At 52.9% G+C, this 17,094-nt stretch overlaps 1 protein-coding gene across 3 annotated transcripts in view; it reads right to left on the reverse strand.

Moving 5' to 3' along the window:
* SLCO2B1 (solute carrier organic anion transporter family member 2B1) overlaps positions 1-17,094 on the reverse strand; it is a 56,755-nt gene that overhangs the window by 6,928 nt on the left and 32,733 nt on the right. For 2 of the 3 annotated variants that reach the window (XM_043580236.1, XM_043580235.1), the window contains exons 9-13: positions 15,889-16,246; positions 12,829-12,994; positions 8,266-8,429; positions 6,760-6,824; positions 6,315-6,435 (exon numbers count right to left, since the gene is read on the reverse strand). In XM_043580236.1, the coding sequence (XP_043436171.1) occupies positions 6,315-6,435; positions 6,760-6,824; positions 8,266-8,429; positions 12,829-12,994; positions 15,889-16,246 (874 nt within the window). Of the gene's footprint in view, positions 1-3,373; positions 5,232-6,314; positions 6,436-6,759; positions 6,825-8,265; positions 8,430-12,828; positions 12,995-15,888; positions 16,247-17,094 lie in introns of those variants that run through there. The other variant, XM_043580233.1, reaches the window with a different exon arrangement.

Here is a 17,094-nt window from a genome sequence, read left to right on the forward strand (position 1 = left end):
CCCTCACCATGACCCCTCTCTTAGGCCACACTGCAGCCATGCTGAACTAGTGGAAATTCCCCAAGCCTGCCAGGATCTTTCTGTATGCTGAGACTTTATCTGTGCCCTTTCTTTTCCCTGGACACCGTTCCCAGCTTCTCCACCTGGTGTGTTCCTACTCATCTTTCAAGACTCAGCTTAGATGTCCCCACTTCTAGGATGCCTCTCTTGACCCGGTTCAGGACCTCCTAATTCTCCCCTTGATTAGCGCACCAGCCTCCTGCCTGAGCTCTTGGCCTCCAGCTTCCCTTTACCACTCAAAGCCCCCATGGTGCAGCCAGCAGCCTTTCTAAAACACAAATCTTGTCCTGTCACTCCACTTAAAATAACCAGTCAATGGAATTATCCATCAATCAATGCTTCAAGGGCTTCTCCTTGCCCTCAGGAAGATATCCAAAGCCTTCTGCTGGAACTCAAGGCTTAGTCCCCAGTGGTGTCTCCAGCCTCAGCTCTCCTGTCTCTCCTGATTGCCCCACCCAGCACAGTACACCCCTGCCACATTGCTCTTGTGTCATATCTCAGACGCACCTTGCTCTCTCATGTCTCCCTATCTTTGTGCATCCCAGTGTTTCTCATGCCCAATCCCTTCAGCTTACCTGGGGACTTCCTGCCTAATCTCATAAGCCAGCTCTGATCTAACCTGTTCTGGAAGACTTTCCTGATGGCCCCAGGAAGAGTTTGTGGCTTCCTCTTCTTTATTCCCTATTTGACTACTCATACTTTTGTCACTGTGTGTCAGCTTGTCTGCTTACACTAGGAGTTTGCTGTATCTGACACATGACTGTGTCCCCAGCAGTGCCAGCACAGGTGCATAGAGCAGCCATGTAGGATTTGTTGGTTGGGTGGGTGGTTGAACAAACAAACGAATGAATGAATGGTGAATGAATCCATCCTTGAACCATCACTTCTTGGTCAGCCCCAGAACTACTGTCTCCAGGGTAAGCCCATTTTATAGCAAAAGGGGCAGCAGGGGAAGGGACTGCTCTAGAAGGGAGAAAGAAAATCAATAAAAATGTAAATCTAGTTGAGAAAAGCTGTCCCAGGCTGGCTGTGGGGAGAGATAAGGCTGGGCAGGCTGAGCCCTGGCTGACAGTGGAAGAGAGATTAGGGGACAAACAGAGCTGCAGCCAGGGCAGTGTGTCTCCCTCCTTGGTGGCTCCTCCCTCTGTCTTCACCCCGATCCTGCCCCCATGTTCCATGTGTGCCTTAAATTCTTTCAGGGACAGGGGAAGGAAATGTACAAATATTGGTCATCAGGTGCACTGCCTGTATGTTATTATTTGGTCTTCACAACTTTTGGGAGACAGGAAAGAGGAAGGATCAGCCTCACCTTACAAGTGAAGAAACAGATGCAGAGAAGTTAAATCACTTGTTCAGGGTCACATTGTGAGTAAGTGGCAGTCAGGATTTGAACCCGAATCTCACTGACTCTAAAACTGTTCTTTTCACTCCACTCCACCAGAGGTCTACAGCCAGACTTCAGATGGTCCCCAGCCTCTGAAATCAGATGCACAAGTGTTGATATGACTGTGTGCAATTTTAATGGAGATATATCTTTTTATCAGTGTCTTTAAAGTGGTTGTCATCCACCCTCCATTACCTCTACCAGGCTTTCTCTGTAGAGGTGGTGGCCTTTGAGTTGAGTCTGGAAGATTGGGTAGGACTTCATGAGGTGGGATGGAAAGCCAAGCAGTGGAGTGGGGATGAAGCAGGCCTACTAGGTAGCGGGAAGTGCCCGTGTTGGGGAATGTTAGGGGGAAAGAATTCAACGTGGCCAAAGAATGTCAAAGGTGCTGTGGGTTCTTGTTCTTCATTTATTTGCACTCCAATCATGGCTCCTGGCTCCCAGCTCGAGAGAGGCATCTGCCTGACCTGCAACTTTCCAGGGTGGGTCTGCCAAAGGGCCTCTAGGCCAGGCATCAAGATGTTCATTCTGGTCCCAGGAGAAACTGCTAGATTTTACCACCAGTTGACACTAGCATGGAGACTTTAATGACTTCTCCCAACTTCCAATGGCAGGGTGAGAAGAAAGCTCACAGATGCAATAGCTTGTGGCTCCTCATTGGCCAGAGGCCATAAGAGCATGGCTCCCTGGAATCCATCAGTCCCTGGGAACCCCTCCAGCCCTGACCTGTTCCACCCCTGGCTCTCAGCTCCATGTCTCTCTTGCGATGACTCCTGGAGTCTCCTCGCCCTGACCAGCCTGGGAGATTTTAAACACAAGGATCTCATTTTCTCCTTCAAAGCTGAGCTTGACCCAGAGGCAGATTCAGCATGAAGCTAATGCTGCTTGAGTATCCGGGTCTCTCTCTAGGCCCAGGAAGGGGCCTCTGCAATGTGTTCAGGTTGTCATATCCTTGGGAAATCTGCAAAAGTAAGATGCTTTAACCACAAGCAGTTAAGATTGCTAGTTCCTTTTACTCCAGCTACTTGTGTCCCAGTTTCTCTTTATGTGAGGTGGTTGGAGGGGCCATGGGCATTTCTGGGATCTGGCTAAGGGGCAGTTGAATTGGGGATCACCTTAATTTGGGCTCATTGGGATATATTTATGTGATTCTCAGTCCCCTCTGTATATAGATAAATCATTGCTAGCTACCTCTGTATAGAGAATGGCCTCTAAGAATCTTCCTCCTCACTGTCCAACTCAGCATTGTGACATCAAGGTATCATATCCAGAGGTCATCTCATAGCATGAATGTGTTTTATGCTACCTGACCCTGGAAGTACATGGGCACTAGAGAGGAAACAGGTTTGCAGTGACAGAACCAGAAGCGAGGCTGCAGAAATTCCTTCCAATCGTCAGGGGGGAGAATGTATTTTAGAGGTGTGCACGAGAGTTAGTAAAAAGTATGCTATTTTCCTGAATTGTGTGATGTATTTTTTTGACTTCTTTTCTCATTATTTTCAAAGAGGTAAACTTTCACTCTTTCTTACCAATTTTGTGTTCTTTTTTCTTTTAAAGAGGGCTCCCCAAAGTTTATAAGCTTCAATTCACACAAAACCCTGGCTTCACCATTTATGTTCTGTCTGATCTTGGCAAGTTGCTTAATTTTTCTGAACTGTTTCCTTTTCTGTAAAACGTGAATGACAATTTGGACAGGTGAAGCCTCACAAACTTCATGACCTGATCCCATTTCTGAAACCATGACTAGAGGAAGTAACCCAGTCAAATGAAAATTAGACCAGAATATACAGACAGGGAAAGATGTCATATATAAGAAATAATAGTGAATAATGAATCCAGTAAAACTTAAATCTAAATAGCTGGAAGTAATGTGGTTGTTGCAAACTCTAATGCAGTTTGTAAGAAAGGAATTTTGTAATAGAAAAGACATTATGCAAGAACAAATTTAATAATAAGCTGTATCTATAACTCCAAATTATTTCTGCAAAACCTGGGAAAAGGAATATAAAGCGTAAACAGCCTCCTCTTGTTGGAGGAGAATTTGAAATTCTCGGCATTGATAACAGGCTCAGATAGATGTTAAACATTTAAAGATACCAGCCAATAGAATCAAAATGGGAGTGAGAACTTCTGTACCTTCCCCTTCCTCTTTCACATGGGAGAGCCTCAAAGCCCTGCCACAGGGAGATGCTCAGAGGGTCAGAGCTGCATTGCCCTCCTGTCCCCCACCTGCCCCCCAGCTTCTCCCCTGCCTCCAGCACAGGGCTTGGGAAGCTGCGGCTGACAGACCTGCCTCTTGCCTCCCAAGCAGCAGGTCCCAGCCAGGTCAGGTATGTGGTGGCAACAGAATGGGCTGGAGAAGATCAGGGAAACTCTCTCCCCCTCTCAGGGAGACAACCAGGCCAGATAAGACTAGCCATAAAACAAGACAAGGCCACTGAAGATAAGGACCAGTTGGTTCAGACACAAGCATTCCACAGACCCGCTCATTACATAGAGCCTGACATTAACAAATCCCAGCATTCTAGGCCTGGGCCTTACAAAGAACAGGTGCTTACACCAACTCAGGCATCACAGAGAACCAGATGTTACCCCCAAAACATGGTTATCACAGAACCAGGCATCTATACAGCCCCAGGCCACAAAGAGTCAGGCACCAGGAAGGAAATGGTGAAATTAGGATCTAGTCACAAAAGTAACAGTGACTTTGGTGGGCCCTGCTCAGAGTGAAATCTTGGCAATGCATAAGTACCAGTGAATGTGTGCAGAGTGTGTTTGGTCTTTGAAGTCAGAAAATGCCCAAGTGTGGGACCTGGGTCTCCCTCCCCACTGGAGCCCTTAAGGCCGAGACTAGGCCACACCCAGACTGTGGTTCCCTGAGGGCAAGGACTGGGACTTCCTGAGTCCAGAGAGCCAGCCTCCACCTCAGCTAAACTCCCCAGGGGCCCTCACACCAGGTTTGCTGGAGACCCCAATCAGCCTGGATGTCCTGTGAGGCCAGCTCCCTCCCTAGTAGGTCCCGCTCAGAGTTCAGGGCTCTGCCTCCAGGGGGCGCCAAATGGACACTTCTTGACAGAGGCTGTCCTGGCCCCACCTCCAGGCTGAGTGGGGCTGGAGATGAGACTTGAGTCCATACTGACCACACAGATGGTCATGGCTGGAAAAGGCCTGAAAGCTGGCAAGTCCATTTCCACCTGACAGAGGTGGTGGCTGAGGCCCAGAGAGGGTGCTCCCGGTGAGTGGCAAAGCTAGGCTAGGACCAGGTGTGCAGGGCAGCCCGGCCTACTGTTGTCTACTTCTCTATCTTAGGACCTGGGAGAAAGATATGCAGTCCTTCCACCAGGAAAGCCTGGTCAGGTCAGCCTGTCTGGCTGGGGGAGGAAGGGGGAAGACCATCTTGCATTAGAAGTGGCCAACACACCAAACCCCTAGACAACTCTTTGGTTCAGATGAGTCCCAAAAGCCCAGAGAGGGTCAAACTTGCCCAAAGTCACATAGCAAGTTAGCAGAGGAGTCTGAATTAGAAAACGGGGTTCCTGACACCCAATATTGGGCAAAGAGCCCAGAGGAGGTATTCCCAGTGGCGGCCACTCTGGGACCAGCTCACGGTCTGAATTCCTCAGGCTTCTTTTCTGGCCCTGACACTAATGGCTGCTGTTGCTGTAGGCCAGGGATGGATACGGTGACCTGGGTCCTCTCCTCTTTGTCCTGCTGCCTTAGGATGGCCAAAATCAAGGCAAAGCAGGCCAGGGAGCTTGTCTTGAAGAAGAACTGGAGGCCGACAAACCTGGAAAAGAGCAAGGGACTTGTCAACTCAGGACCTCCCTTGTCTAGGGCTTGGATGGCCTTGGCCTGGGGCAGAGTAGGGTCAGCAATCATCACCCATTGTGTGATCAGAGACATTGAGACCTTGTGGGTGGAAAAGAGGCTTCCAGCCCCAGGGCAATGGACCCTATCACCATGGCCTTGGTTGGGGAGATGGGGAAGCCCCTAGAATTAGCCCCTTCCCTGGAAAAGGGGGAGATGCTTTGCAGAAGGAGTCCTGAACAGGGAGGCAGAAGCCTGGGCATCCTCCCTGCCCTGTCCCCAGCTGGCTTATAGCCTGGGACAGTCCTCTCTGTCTAAGGGCTCAGGGGGCCTGATAGTTGCAACTTGGGATCACCCCACCTGCCACAAGAAGATTCCCTCTCCACTCTTTCCCTAACTCACCAAAGCTCTTATTTGATCTTTCTTCCTATAGAATGGGCACTAGTCAGTCCCAGCCCACAGGAGCCATGCCCTCCTCAGAGCTGGAAGTGACCAACTCCCTGCTCCCAGCCCTGTTAGCGAGTCCCCTTCAACCGCCTATCCCATCCCAGCAGCTCTCTGCCTTCAGGTTTCTTTGGGTTCCCCATTGCACAGATGGGAAGACTGAGTTCCAGAAAAGACAGGTCTCCCAATGAAAGAGACAGAGCTGGGCTGGATCCCAAGCCTCCTGTGTCCTAAATTGGCCTTCTTCCAACCCCACCTCAACTCCCCATCTTTCTCACAGCTGGGCTGCTCCCCTGATCCTCCCCCATGGTCCGCCACGGTGACACATGTTCCTGCACAGACCATGGTTAGACCATTTGGGTTCGAGGCCCAGCTTTGCCTGTTATCAGTTGTGTGACCTTGGGCTGCTTTAATGGGTCACTTTCCTCATCCAGAAGAGTGGGGGGACAGTGGCTAGCTCGCAGGACTGGTGAGCTCAGTACTGGATATTGTACCTGCTGCCTAGCAGGGGGATATCGATGGGCCTCTCGTCCCTGCTGCTGTCCCACCTGAGACCCCAAGAGTATTTCCGGCAGCCTCCCCATGGGGCCCCTGGCACCCCCCCCACCTCAGGTCTCACCGGTTTCGGAGCAGGTCATGGTCATAGTAGCGACAAACGGCCCGCCGCCCACAGCTCTGGGCCCAGTACACACAGGTGGTGTCGATGGCGCTGCCGTGGATCACTGGGCTGGGCATCCAGGCTGGAGGAGGACATGCTCAGGGGACAACGGGCCTGGCATCCTGCATTACCCAACCCCCTACTCCCTGGCATATGCAACCCCCCCAGAGCCACTGGGGCCTCTTGTCCCATAAGTCTTTGGCCCTCAAGCCCACCCCTCACCCTGATGTGAGATGCTGCCTCCCTGGACGGCCCTCTAGCTGCTTGCACACCCACCTCCAGGGTACCAGGTCCAGTTTGCCCAATGGGCCTGTGAACCCTAAGGTCAGGACCTGGGTCCCGCTCATCCCTGTGCCACAGGCCCAGCACACAGTGGGTGTCTAAGGGTCCCAGGAAGGTTCTTTACCCAAAACTCTCAGGAGCATGAACTGGATCCCCACAGCCAGCGTCTTGTCTTCTTTCTTCACTCCCCTAAGAAGCAGAAACACGGTGACATGAAGATTGAGAGGGTCTCGGCCCTCAAGGGGCTCTCACCATCCCCTGCTCTCTCACCACCCAGGGGCCAGCCTTCCCCCAGTCTGAAGGTCTGTGGGTTTGGGGTTGGGTGGGCTCAGGTTCCATACTCCATTTCCCTTCAACCTGTCGAGCCCAGCGCCCATGTTCCAGGCACCCCCACTGGCCATCAGGGTACTGTGCTGGCCTCCCTGTGTTCCTGGCCACAGACACCTCCCCTCTCCCTACCCCTGGGCCCACCAGATTCCCCTCTCCTCCTACACTTGGCAAAACCTGAAGCTAGGCGGCCAGACATGGCTTCCAACTTCCACAAGTGCCGGGAAGCCCCAGCCTAGTTTGCCCCGGAAATCACTGGCTCCTCCTTCGTAGTAATACCAGCAGCTAGTGTTTTGGGAGTGCTTCCTATGAGCTCATTTTGTACTGCAACCCCCGCCTCACCCCCATGAGGTCGTTTATGCCATCAGGCCCATTTTACAGGTAAGGAAACTGATGAATGTTTAGACAAGTTGACTTGGCCAAGACCCCACAGCTGGTGGGTGTCAGGGGGTCAGAATCTGTGAGCACACCGCCTGCAGTAACTTCTGCCTTGCCCGGGCATCTGATTCCTCTACCTTCTCTCTTTTGGCCAGGCTGCTTTACAGATCTACATGTCTTGTCGTGTTTATGAGGGTCTCCATCCCCCTTCTAATTTTCTAGAAAACAGATGGGGAACCAAAATAATCCCAACATGATGAAAATTTAGAATTGTCCTGCTCTGAGGTCCCCTTATTCCAGCCCCCACCCTAGGAATGCTGACTTTGGCCTTACGTAACAATTTGTCGGTCCCAGCAGGCACCCTCAGGACAAAGGCCAGAAAGAACATGAACCAAGAAGCAGTGCTCTGCGTGGGCTGGGTCCGCAGTGGACACACAAGTGCTTATTGACTCGAAGGCTCATGAGCCACAACTTACAGGGCTTGATTTTCTGGGTGTACCTCCTGTGGCTCACTCATCACAGGTAGGGTGGGGGCGGGGAGTCGGGGGACACTCCATTTTCTCCTTGCTGTGACTGGGTGGCCAGGGCAGGGCCTTAGGTGTGGCCTCCCATCCCCTGAGGTAAGTGAGGACCTGGGCTCTGGTGCTGGCACCAGTACTATTCCACCCAGCGGCTGTGATAAGACCTGGGGCTGACATCTGACTCTCTCTGAGCCTCGGTTTTCCTATCTGTAAATGGGGAGGAAACTTCACTTTAGCAGGTTGCCGTGAGGATGAAGACGGGGCAGCGAGAGCCTGGCCTGTTGCGGGGGGCCCAGCACACCCGAGTGGCCTCCTTCTTGGAACCCCTCCCTCAGGATTCCTTGTCCGGCCTAGGGTTAAGGACTTCTTGGTATCCACCAGGTGTGGCCTGCCCCTGCTTTCACCTTAGGATGAGCATGAAGGAGGGTGTGTGGGTGAGACTGGCCAGTGCCGCACCCAGGCTGACCAGGAACATGAAGGGCAGCACCAGGTGGCTGCAGGCGGAGTCGCAGGAGCCCGCGGGCACAGGGCCTCCCCCTACCACGCAGCTGCAGTTGGCGTAGAAAACCTAGGGTGGGGAGGGGGCAGAGAAAAGCCTTCAGGAGCCTCCAAGGGCAAACAGCTGGCCCAGGCCCCAGAAGGCCCCAGAAGGCCCCAGAAGGCCCCAAGGGCACGAGCCAGCTGGGGTGGAGCTGGCTGGAGGCTGGGATTTCTGACCCCTGCAGCCAAGCATGACCCTGGACACGCATGGTTCACACACACATGGGCTGAGGCTGCCGGGAGAGGGAAGTGGTGAACAGAAAAGAGAGAAGGGCCTGGAAGAGCATCAGCCCCACCACACCACACTCACACAATCATACACATACACACCACACACTGTCTCTCCCACACACCACAGTCCCACAACATACACTCACACACCCACCCACACACATACATCCACACTCACCCAGTCACATACACACACGCACACATACACATGTGCACACACACTCTCTTTCTTTCACCTGGTAATGCCAGAATGTTCCAAATTCCCGACTGGCTGCACATGGAATCAAAGTAACAGAGTGTTTTGGGGAAGGAACTCGGATTTTCCAGTTCAGGGTTCCTCTTCCAGGGCACTGGGTTCCAGACTAGACTCTCAAGGGAAAATGGAGATTTCTTCTCTCCAAAAGGATGGAGAGATGCAGGCAGCACAGTGGGCACCCTGGCTCAGCACGTGAAGGGCAAGGAAGGCTTCTTGGAAGAGGGGCGTTGGATTTGGGTCTTGAGGAATGAATAGGAGTTTTCCGAGAGGAAAACTGAAATGAGCAGAGGGAAGGTCAAATGCAAAATCCCATGAAAGTGGAAGGAAAGAACCTAGCAAATCTTTCAGTGAGCCTGGAGCAGAGCGTGCACGCGGGAGAGGGCAGAGGGGAGGCGCTCCAGGATTGCGTTGGGAAGACATGGTGAACAGCTTGGAACACAAAAGAGGAACCTGGACTGCTGTTTCCAGAAACACAGTGCACCAGTACCCTGCCAATCATACTGCCAACAACTTAAAATGCTGGATGAAGTATAGAAAACATTGTCCTGAGTGCATCCATGAGCTGGCAGAAAGTGAAAAACTCGGGTTAGTACTAAGTGCCTGGAATCCAGGGAGGTGAGCAGAATCCGGAAATAAGCTTTGGCCGTGATATGTTTGCGGAACTTGTACTAGGGAGTACAGCTTTCTGAGGTCTGGGGGCTTCAGGGCCAGAGGATAAATCTTAGCCCTCCCTCCTGCCAGGATGAAGTCTACTAGGAGACCCACAGAAAACTGGGACCCCTCCAGAGGCTGAGGTCTGAGTAAAAGCTGAGTCCTTTTCAGACTGTAAGGAATGGCCCCTAGGCTGGCCCAACGGTGTGTCTGACTGTAGCCCAAATCCCTACCCCCTACCGTGGCCTGGAAAACTTCCAGCCTAGGATTCTTTCAGAAGTGGTCTAGACTGCCAGTGCCCTCAGGCGCCTCACAGGAGCAAAGCAAGCCAGGAAGCCTAGGCTTCTCTTCCCCATAGATCAGAGTTTCTGACCGGGTGCCCCAGGGACCCTCGGCCTCTGCTGGGAGACAGGTGTGCAGGGATGGGTCCCATCAGCCCTCGAGGGGGTCTGGTCGGCCTGGGGCAACCTCTCACCTTCAACCCTGGCGGCCTCAGACACTTCCCATTGTGGAAAGGGTTGGGAGGCCCTGAGCTGGACCCTGGGAGCCTTGGGAAGATTGTAAGCTTGGAAGGGACAAGACCTGACAGTACAAAAGCTGCTCTGGCCCCTGGGAGGGGACGGCCTGGGGAAGGGGAGGGTGGGGGGCGCGAAGACAGGCCAAGATGCCCAATGTGGAGAGAGTGGTAGGGAGGCAGGAGGAGGGGGCAGAGAATACAGAAAAGGGTTTTGATTTGAGAGATATTGAATAGATAAAATTAGGGCAAGGCAAAATGAGGAAGAGAGAGACCTGGGATTCAGGCTTGGGTAACTGGGTGCTCTTTCCATTGCCTCGCAGAGTGCCTGCACGCGCTAAGGCTGAGCACACACCATTTGGACCTTTGCCTACAGGCTAAGCAGCCCACCCGGTTCAATGGAAGGACAGGTAAGGAGAGAAATATGCGAAGGCAAGATTACTGGAAGAGAAATCACCTGCCCCCGTGCCTTTTCTGGGAAGCAGAAGATTGCAGGGGTGGACACAAAGTGAGAGGCCTTTCTCTTGGGGTTTTCCCAGCCCTTGTTCACATTCATCTAATTCTGGCAGGAAGTTCTTCCTATGGATGACTTCAGTCTCTCCAGCTGCCTCTGATTCTCACTCCCCAGGGGGATTCAGCCTTACCCCCTGAGTCCCAGATCCCACCAAGCACCCACCTCTTTCCATCTTTCTCCTGGTCCTTTACGTGTTCATAAATGGTTACTGAGTGCAGCCATGCTGGGCGCTGACTGACCCAGCCCTGAGCCCATGAGCTCACCATCGACCTGGAGAGGCAGGCCAGAGACTATTCCAGGCCAGGGCGACAGTTCCTGATGCTGACCAGGGCCCAGCTGCACCTTCCCCCCAATACTATACCCAGACACAACCTCTAAGGATGCTCTGGGGAGGGGGCTGGGCTGGGAGGCCAGAACCCTGGGTTTTAATCCCAGCTCTGGCACTAAGTCTTTGGGCAATGCCTAATCCTTCCCTGGGCCTCCATTTCTCATCTGTATAATGGACATAGCAGGAGTGTGTATCACCAAGTGCTTAAAATGTCCCAGCCACTAGGCACGCTAAGTGCTTTTCGTAGGTTATGTCAATATGGCTCTTCACTTGCTATTCAATGAATTCAGCTGAGGCAAGCATTTGGCACAGTGGCTAGTATACAGTGGGTACTCATTATGATCACCTACATTTTATAGACCAGGAAACTGAGGCACAGATCAAATAATTTGCCTAAGGTAACAGAACCAGTTATAGGTAGAATAGGGATTTGAACTGGGTGGCCTGGCCTTAGTGCTCAGGGGCCCATATCCACAAACGTTTACTGTTCTCTTGGGGATCTTGCCTCAGCTGGCAGGGCCTGGGGTCCTCTGGAAGGGTCTTAGGGAGATCAAACCGGGCAAGAACAGTGAGTGCTAAGGAGGCCCAAGGCCTGGGATTATGATTATTGCAAATACAGTTTGCACAGCCCAGGTGGCTCCTGTTGGTTCTGAAACCCCATTGACCAGGTGCTTTACTCTGCACTAGCCGTGGGGTCCAGATCTCTCTACTTGGAGGAACGTTGGGCTTAGATGCCGATACCCAGCAGGATGCAAAAGCAGGGGTTCCGCATGACAAAGGTGGGGAGCCCTGGAGAGAGGGACATGGTGTCCTAATGACCAGCCTGACACTGTACCCCCCCCAGCACCTCCCCACACACACACATACACACATGTTAATCTACAGCCTGGGGGCCTGAGGAAGGCTGATATTATCCTCATTTGTCATTGGGGGGGACTGAGGAGAAAGGGAAAGAGGAGTGGCTAGTCTCGGTGACCTTTTTAAGGTTCACAGAGTGCACGCTGCTGATTATTCTGCCCTCTCTTCCCTGCTGGGAGTCCCTTGAGGGTAAGGCCTCTTGCCTCTGGGTCTTCAGTCCCCAGCACAGGGCCTGGCACAGAGGAGGGATTCTGCGAAGGTTTGTTGACTGACTTGTTGACCGACCGGGCTCACTGTGCCAGCCTCCCCACGGTCTCCCTGTCTCCTAGCCTGCACTCTGCTCACCTTCCTCCACACTGTGGTCTCAAGTGTGATCAGACACAGATCGGACCCTGTCACTTGCCTGCTTAAAACCTATCCAAGGCTCCCCATCACTCTCTTGATACAGTCCCTACTGGTGGCCTGGCATTCAAGGTTCTTCTTTGCCTGGGCCTCGCTTTCCCTCTTTGAAACCTTATGCTTCTGCTCCAACAAGTTCTTTGCAGTTTCTTGAAACGCTGTGTGCGTGTGCCATGTGCACGTGCTCGCTCTCAGACTCTGCTTCTGCTGCTCCCCCTGCCTGGAAAGCCCTTTCTTAGTTTGCTCACTCATCCTTGAAGATCCAGCTCAAAGGCCACTTCCCAGAAAGCCTTCCAGGACCCTTCCAGGCAGGATGTATCTTCTTCTATCCTTGTCTGTACTTGTGGGGACCCTTTTTCCTGCCTACCACCAGCCCTGGAATTCCTGACTTGTTTCCTTTTGCCTCTCCCCTGCACAGACAGCTGGAGCCAGATCTGGTTCACCCCTGTGCTCTGGGGCCTGGCCCATGGCTGGGCCCAGACTGGCGATAAAAGTTTATTGTGAGAATAATGTTCTACATCGGCCAACAGAAGGAGACAGACTGGCCAACAGATAGACAGACGGAAAAGCCACAGAATGAGAATGTTCAAAGATGGAGAGTGTGATGGGTGCACAAAGACAGGGAGGGGCGGAGAACCCCAGGGAGGCAGAGGAAGCCGTCAGAGGCCGGACCCACCTGGCTTTTGTCCAGAGCCTCCTGGACCACCCGGCTTGTGCAGCCTGCCTGGCAGGGTGTGAGGTACTCCACATGGGTGCTGGGGTCGCAGATAGGGTTAAAGTCGTCCAATGGACAGGAGCAATTCCTTCTGCAGGCTGGAAACTGTTCTAGTCCAGGCAAGTTGCTGGGGGGAGAGAAAGCTGGCAGAATTAGCCTGGCTTCCTGGCCGCCTCACCCCTGTAGCCCAGCTCCCCACCCCAAGAGCAATGCCCACATGTTTCAACTCCACACAGAGATTTGTTCACTGTCAGGGCTGTTCCATGAAGGTGCAGTGGTGGGCACCTTGCAATGGAGATGTGCAAGCAGGGAGATGAACTAGAGGCTGCGGGAGGCCTCCCAATGGGAGAAGCAGCGAGCACAGTCGGATGGAGGCCTCTGAGACCCCTTCTAGCCCCAACACCCTACGAGCCTTTGAATTTTTGCAAGCATCTCCACTCTTCAGTGGCCCTTCTTTAGGGAACACAAGATAAACTCATCCCAGAATTTAGTCTCAGATGAAAAGTGCTTTTTTCTTGATGAGCTGGATTGCTTCCTCTTCTTAGAAAATTCGAGTTATGTGTGTTGGGACCAGTCAGGGCACCTGACTAGCTGCAGGATCACTGACCTGTCCCTGCCTCTCACTGGGCCTCAGTGTCTCCCTTAGCTCAGCTGGGGCCCCCCTCCCATCGCCATCCTGTAGTTTCACAACCTCTCAGCTCACATCACTACCCTGTTCACTGTGGCTACTGCAGGACTTAGTCCCGCCAATTCCCTCTGGAGGGCCTGCCCCCAAGTCCCAGGAGTGCCCCCACTCTAGTCAGCTGGGGCAAGATGGGGTGGACAGGGGCAGGAGATCAGAAGAGAGGATGAGTTCAAGGGGTAAGTCACCCTGGGAGAGGTGCAGAGGGGGCCCCTGGGACTCAGAATGTGACCTGACTTCATAACTAAGAGGGAGAAAACCTGCCAGGGAGCCTATGGCCAGGCTACAGAGGAGGCCAGAGTGGCCAGCTGAGGGTCCTGGGGACTTAGGGTGGGTATGGACAGAGTGGCAGGCCTGGCCAGCTTTGTGCCATCCCGGTTCCCTGGAGAAGAGGCCCAGCAGGGGCAGGGGAAGTGAGTAGGACAACTGTTGAGTCAGCCAGCCTGTAGCCAGAGTTGGGAGTGGGGTGGGAGAGCATCGGGGCAGAGGTGAGTTCTACTCTTTCTCCTTCCCTCAGAGGAGTCTCCCTCCAACAGTGTGTGGGGGGCGGGGGAGGGGTGGAGATCATCTCTCCCTCCTTTTCTGCCAGGCAAGGGAGGGAATGGGCTGGCACTGCTGGAACTGAGGCTGCACCAGGGGACTCCATCCAGGGGCAGACCCTCATCAGGAAGGCCGAGTGGATGAGAGCTGGGGGCTCTTCCTCGGCCCCTTGCTCCTGTGGGGAGAGCCCTGGCATCAGGCTCGGCCCCTCCCAGCTGGACAGCCCTGGGTGGGTGACTTCACCTCTCTGAGCCTCTCTATCCTCATCTGTGAAATGGGGATAATGGTAGGACCCATCTCAGAGATCCTGTGAAGATTCAATGAGACAGAATATGGGAAGAACTGGGCAGGACGCTGGGAGCACGGGAGACCCTCAGTTCTTGGTGGCTGTAAGTATCATTAGTTGGGCTGGAATATGAGAAATTCTCCTTAATTTGCTCAGTTTGTCCCAAAAGGCTTCTTCAATGAATTAGAGCCCAAAGCTCAGTTGAGTGAATTGCACAAAGAGGAGAACACAGTGAGATGAGATGTCAGAGTCAAGGTGAGAGGCAGAAGGGAAGGGAAATTGGCATGTGTGCTAGGTGACTTTTTTCCATTTCCTTTTTGCAAAACTGGTGCTAAAATATCCATTTGCTCTTTACTCTACAAATCATTTAAAGGCTCTGGCTCGCTCCTCAAACAGGGGACTTTAGAGGGCCTGGCTAAAGCTCCACCAGTCGTGCCTCGAACAAGGGCTCTGCAGACAGGAGGCAGTAGAGTCGGCTCAATGGGAAAAGAAGGGAGAAGGAAGGAGGGGAAGGGAAAGGGAGATGGGGGGAGAGGTTTTATTGTGGGACCAGGGACAGAGAGAAGAGCTGAGCATTTCTGGGCCCTGAGCTGTGCCTCCTGCAGGTGGGGAGAGCTGGCATGTGGGTGGAGAGAGGAAGTGCCCAGAGAGAGGTGGGCACGGAGACAACTGGGGAATTCTAGCTGCATCTTGGGCCAGCCTGAGCCTGGAGCAGTTCCCGGGAAAAGTGAAATCATTCTGAAGAGGCAGCAATGTATCTTCCAACATCCTCTCGAAGACAGACCCCACTGGGAGAGGGCATTTGCCTGAGGCAGGGTGGGGGGACAAAGAGATGGAGAAGGGAGATAGGCATCAGAGGCTTTCCTCCTGGTACTGCCCAGATGTGGAAAAAGAACTCTATAAAGGTTTAAGGTCGTGGGATAACAGAATTTTAGTTGCCAGGCTCTAAAAACCCCAAATCTTTGAGGTCTGTAAGCCAACTCTTTCCTAGAGCTTAAGCCCCTTCTGCAGCATCCATGATAGATGGCTTCCAGCCCTCTGCTCACCCCCTCTCTCTATACTCCTGCCCCCCCTCCCCCAGGGATGGAGAGTATGCAGGCTCCCAGGCCAGCCTTTCTTCTGGCCAGAAACTAAGTGTTCCTCAGGCTGAGCTGGGTCCTGCTCTCTGACGTGGCCTCTGTCTCACCTCCCCTTGGCTCACAGGGCTTGGCCACTCTGGAGACGCCATCCCCACGAGTGGCTTTGCCCTGCCTTGGCTTCCATCTTTCCGCAGACCCAAACTGTCCTGTCTGTGATGTTCCCTGCCCCTTCTAGTGATGTCTGACACCTTCACCGGAGACCCGGAGACAGAAGTCCCACTGCTCTGAAGGTAGGTGGGGAGGGGAGGAGAAGGTGCTGGTGGAAAGTGAGATTTGAGGTAGATGGGTCCCCTAATTCATCTGGCCTTGTCTTGGCCCCCTCCCTGACACGTCTCCCCGCCTGCTTATGCTCACGCGCTCTTGCACACACTCACCCAGGCTCGTGGGTGATGCCTGCAATCCGGTGGGTAGGGCAGCCCATGAAAAAGAGGGGCAGGCTGAGAAGTAGGCAGAACAGCGCCCCCAGCAGGCAGAGGGCTCCACAGCGCATGGGGCCCAGGTGGAGGCGCTTGACCAGGATGCCCCCCACCACGATGCCTATAATGGCCGATGGGATGGTGAGGCCGCCTATGAGCAGGTTGGCGTAGGACGCTGTGACGGAAAACTGGCGCTCCAGGAACTTGGGCAAGAAGGTGGCCATGCCTGCCACCATGGATGACATGCACACCTGAGACAGGACCACCAGCAGGAAGATGGGGTGGCGCAGGGTCCGCAGCAGCACCCTGGGGAACACTGTTGGGGAAGTGGGGAGAAGGTCAGAGTGGGCAGGCCAGCCATTCTTTCATTTCTGTCCCATCCTGCCCTGTGCAGTTTAGACAGATCTATTCCTTCCATCCCATCTCATTTAATTCTACTGCATTCGCTTCTATCCCATTACAATGGACTCCTGTCCATTTAATTCTATTCTGCTTTTGAAACTGTTTCATTACATTCCATTGAGTTAGATTGCACACTATTTAATCATGCTTCTTTCCGTTTGATTCTATCCAAACTTTGATTCCATGTAGTTCTATTTGATTCTAGTTCATTCATGTCATCCCACCTCATTCCATTTCTACCCATTCACATCGTAGTTTTCCCACTTAGTCCTTTTCATCCTGTCCTGCTCTAGCTCTTTCCAAACCAACCTGGCCCTTCGTCTTCCCTCTGGTGTCCCCAGCGCAAAACAGAAATAGTTTATATTTCTCCATAGCACTTTACCTAACATACCACATGTTTCACTCACTCAGCCATTTTCTAGTCGCTCCACTAGAATATAAACTTCTTTTAGAGCAGGGGGGATTTTTGACTGTTATGTTAATTGCTGAATCTCCAGAGCCTGGGGCATAGCAGACGCTCAATAAATATTTATGGAATAAATGAGGGAATGAACAAATGGACAAACAGGCCCATATATGATCAACTATCAAGATGTTGGAGCAGGACCAAGACCTCCAGAGAAGGTGAACACTGAGCAGGCTCAGTGCTGGGTGGCTTCTCAAGGCAGGACAGGGGTAGGGCCTGAAGAATGGGTCTGAAGGAAAAGGAATCCCTATAGGGACGCAGCAGGGACAAAGGCACGGAGAAAGGCATAGAAGTGA

This window comes from Prionailurus bengalensis, chromosome D1 (genome assembly GCF_016509475.1).
Source record: "Prionailurus bengalensis isolate Pbe53 chromosome D1, Fcat_Pben_1.1_paternal_pri, whole genome shotgun sequence".
In the NCBI taxonomy this organism is placed as follows: Eukaryota; Metazoa; Chordata; class Mammalia; order Carnivora; family Felidae; genus Prionailurus; species Prionailurus bengalensis.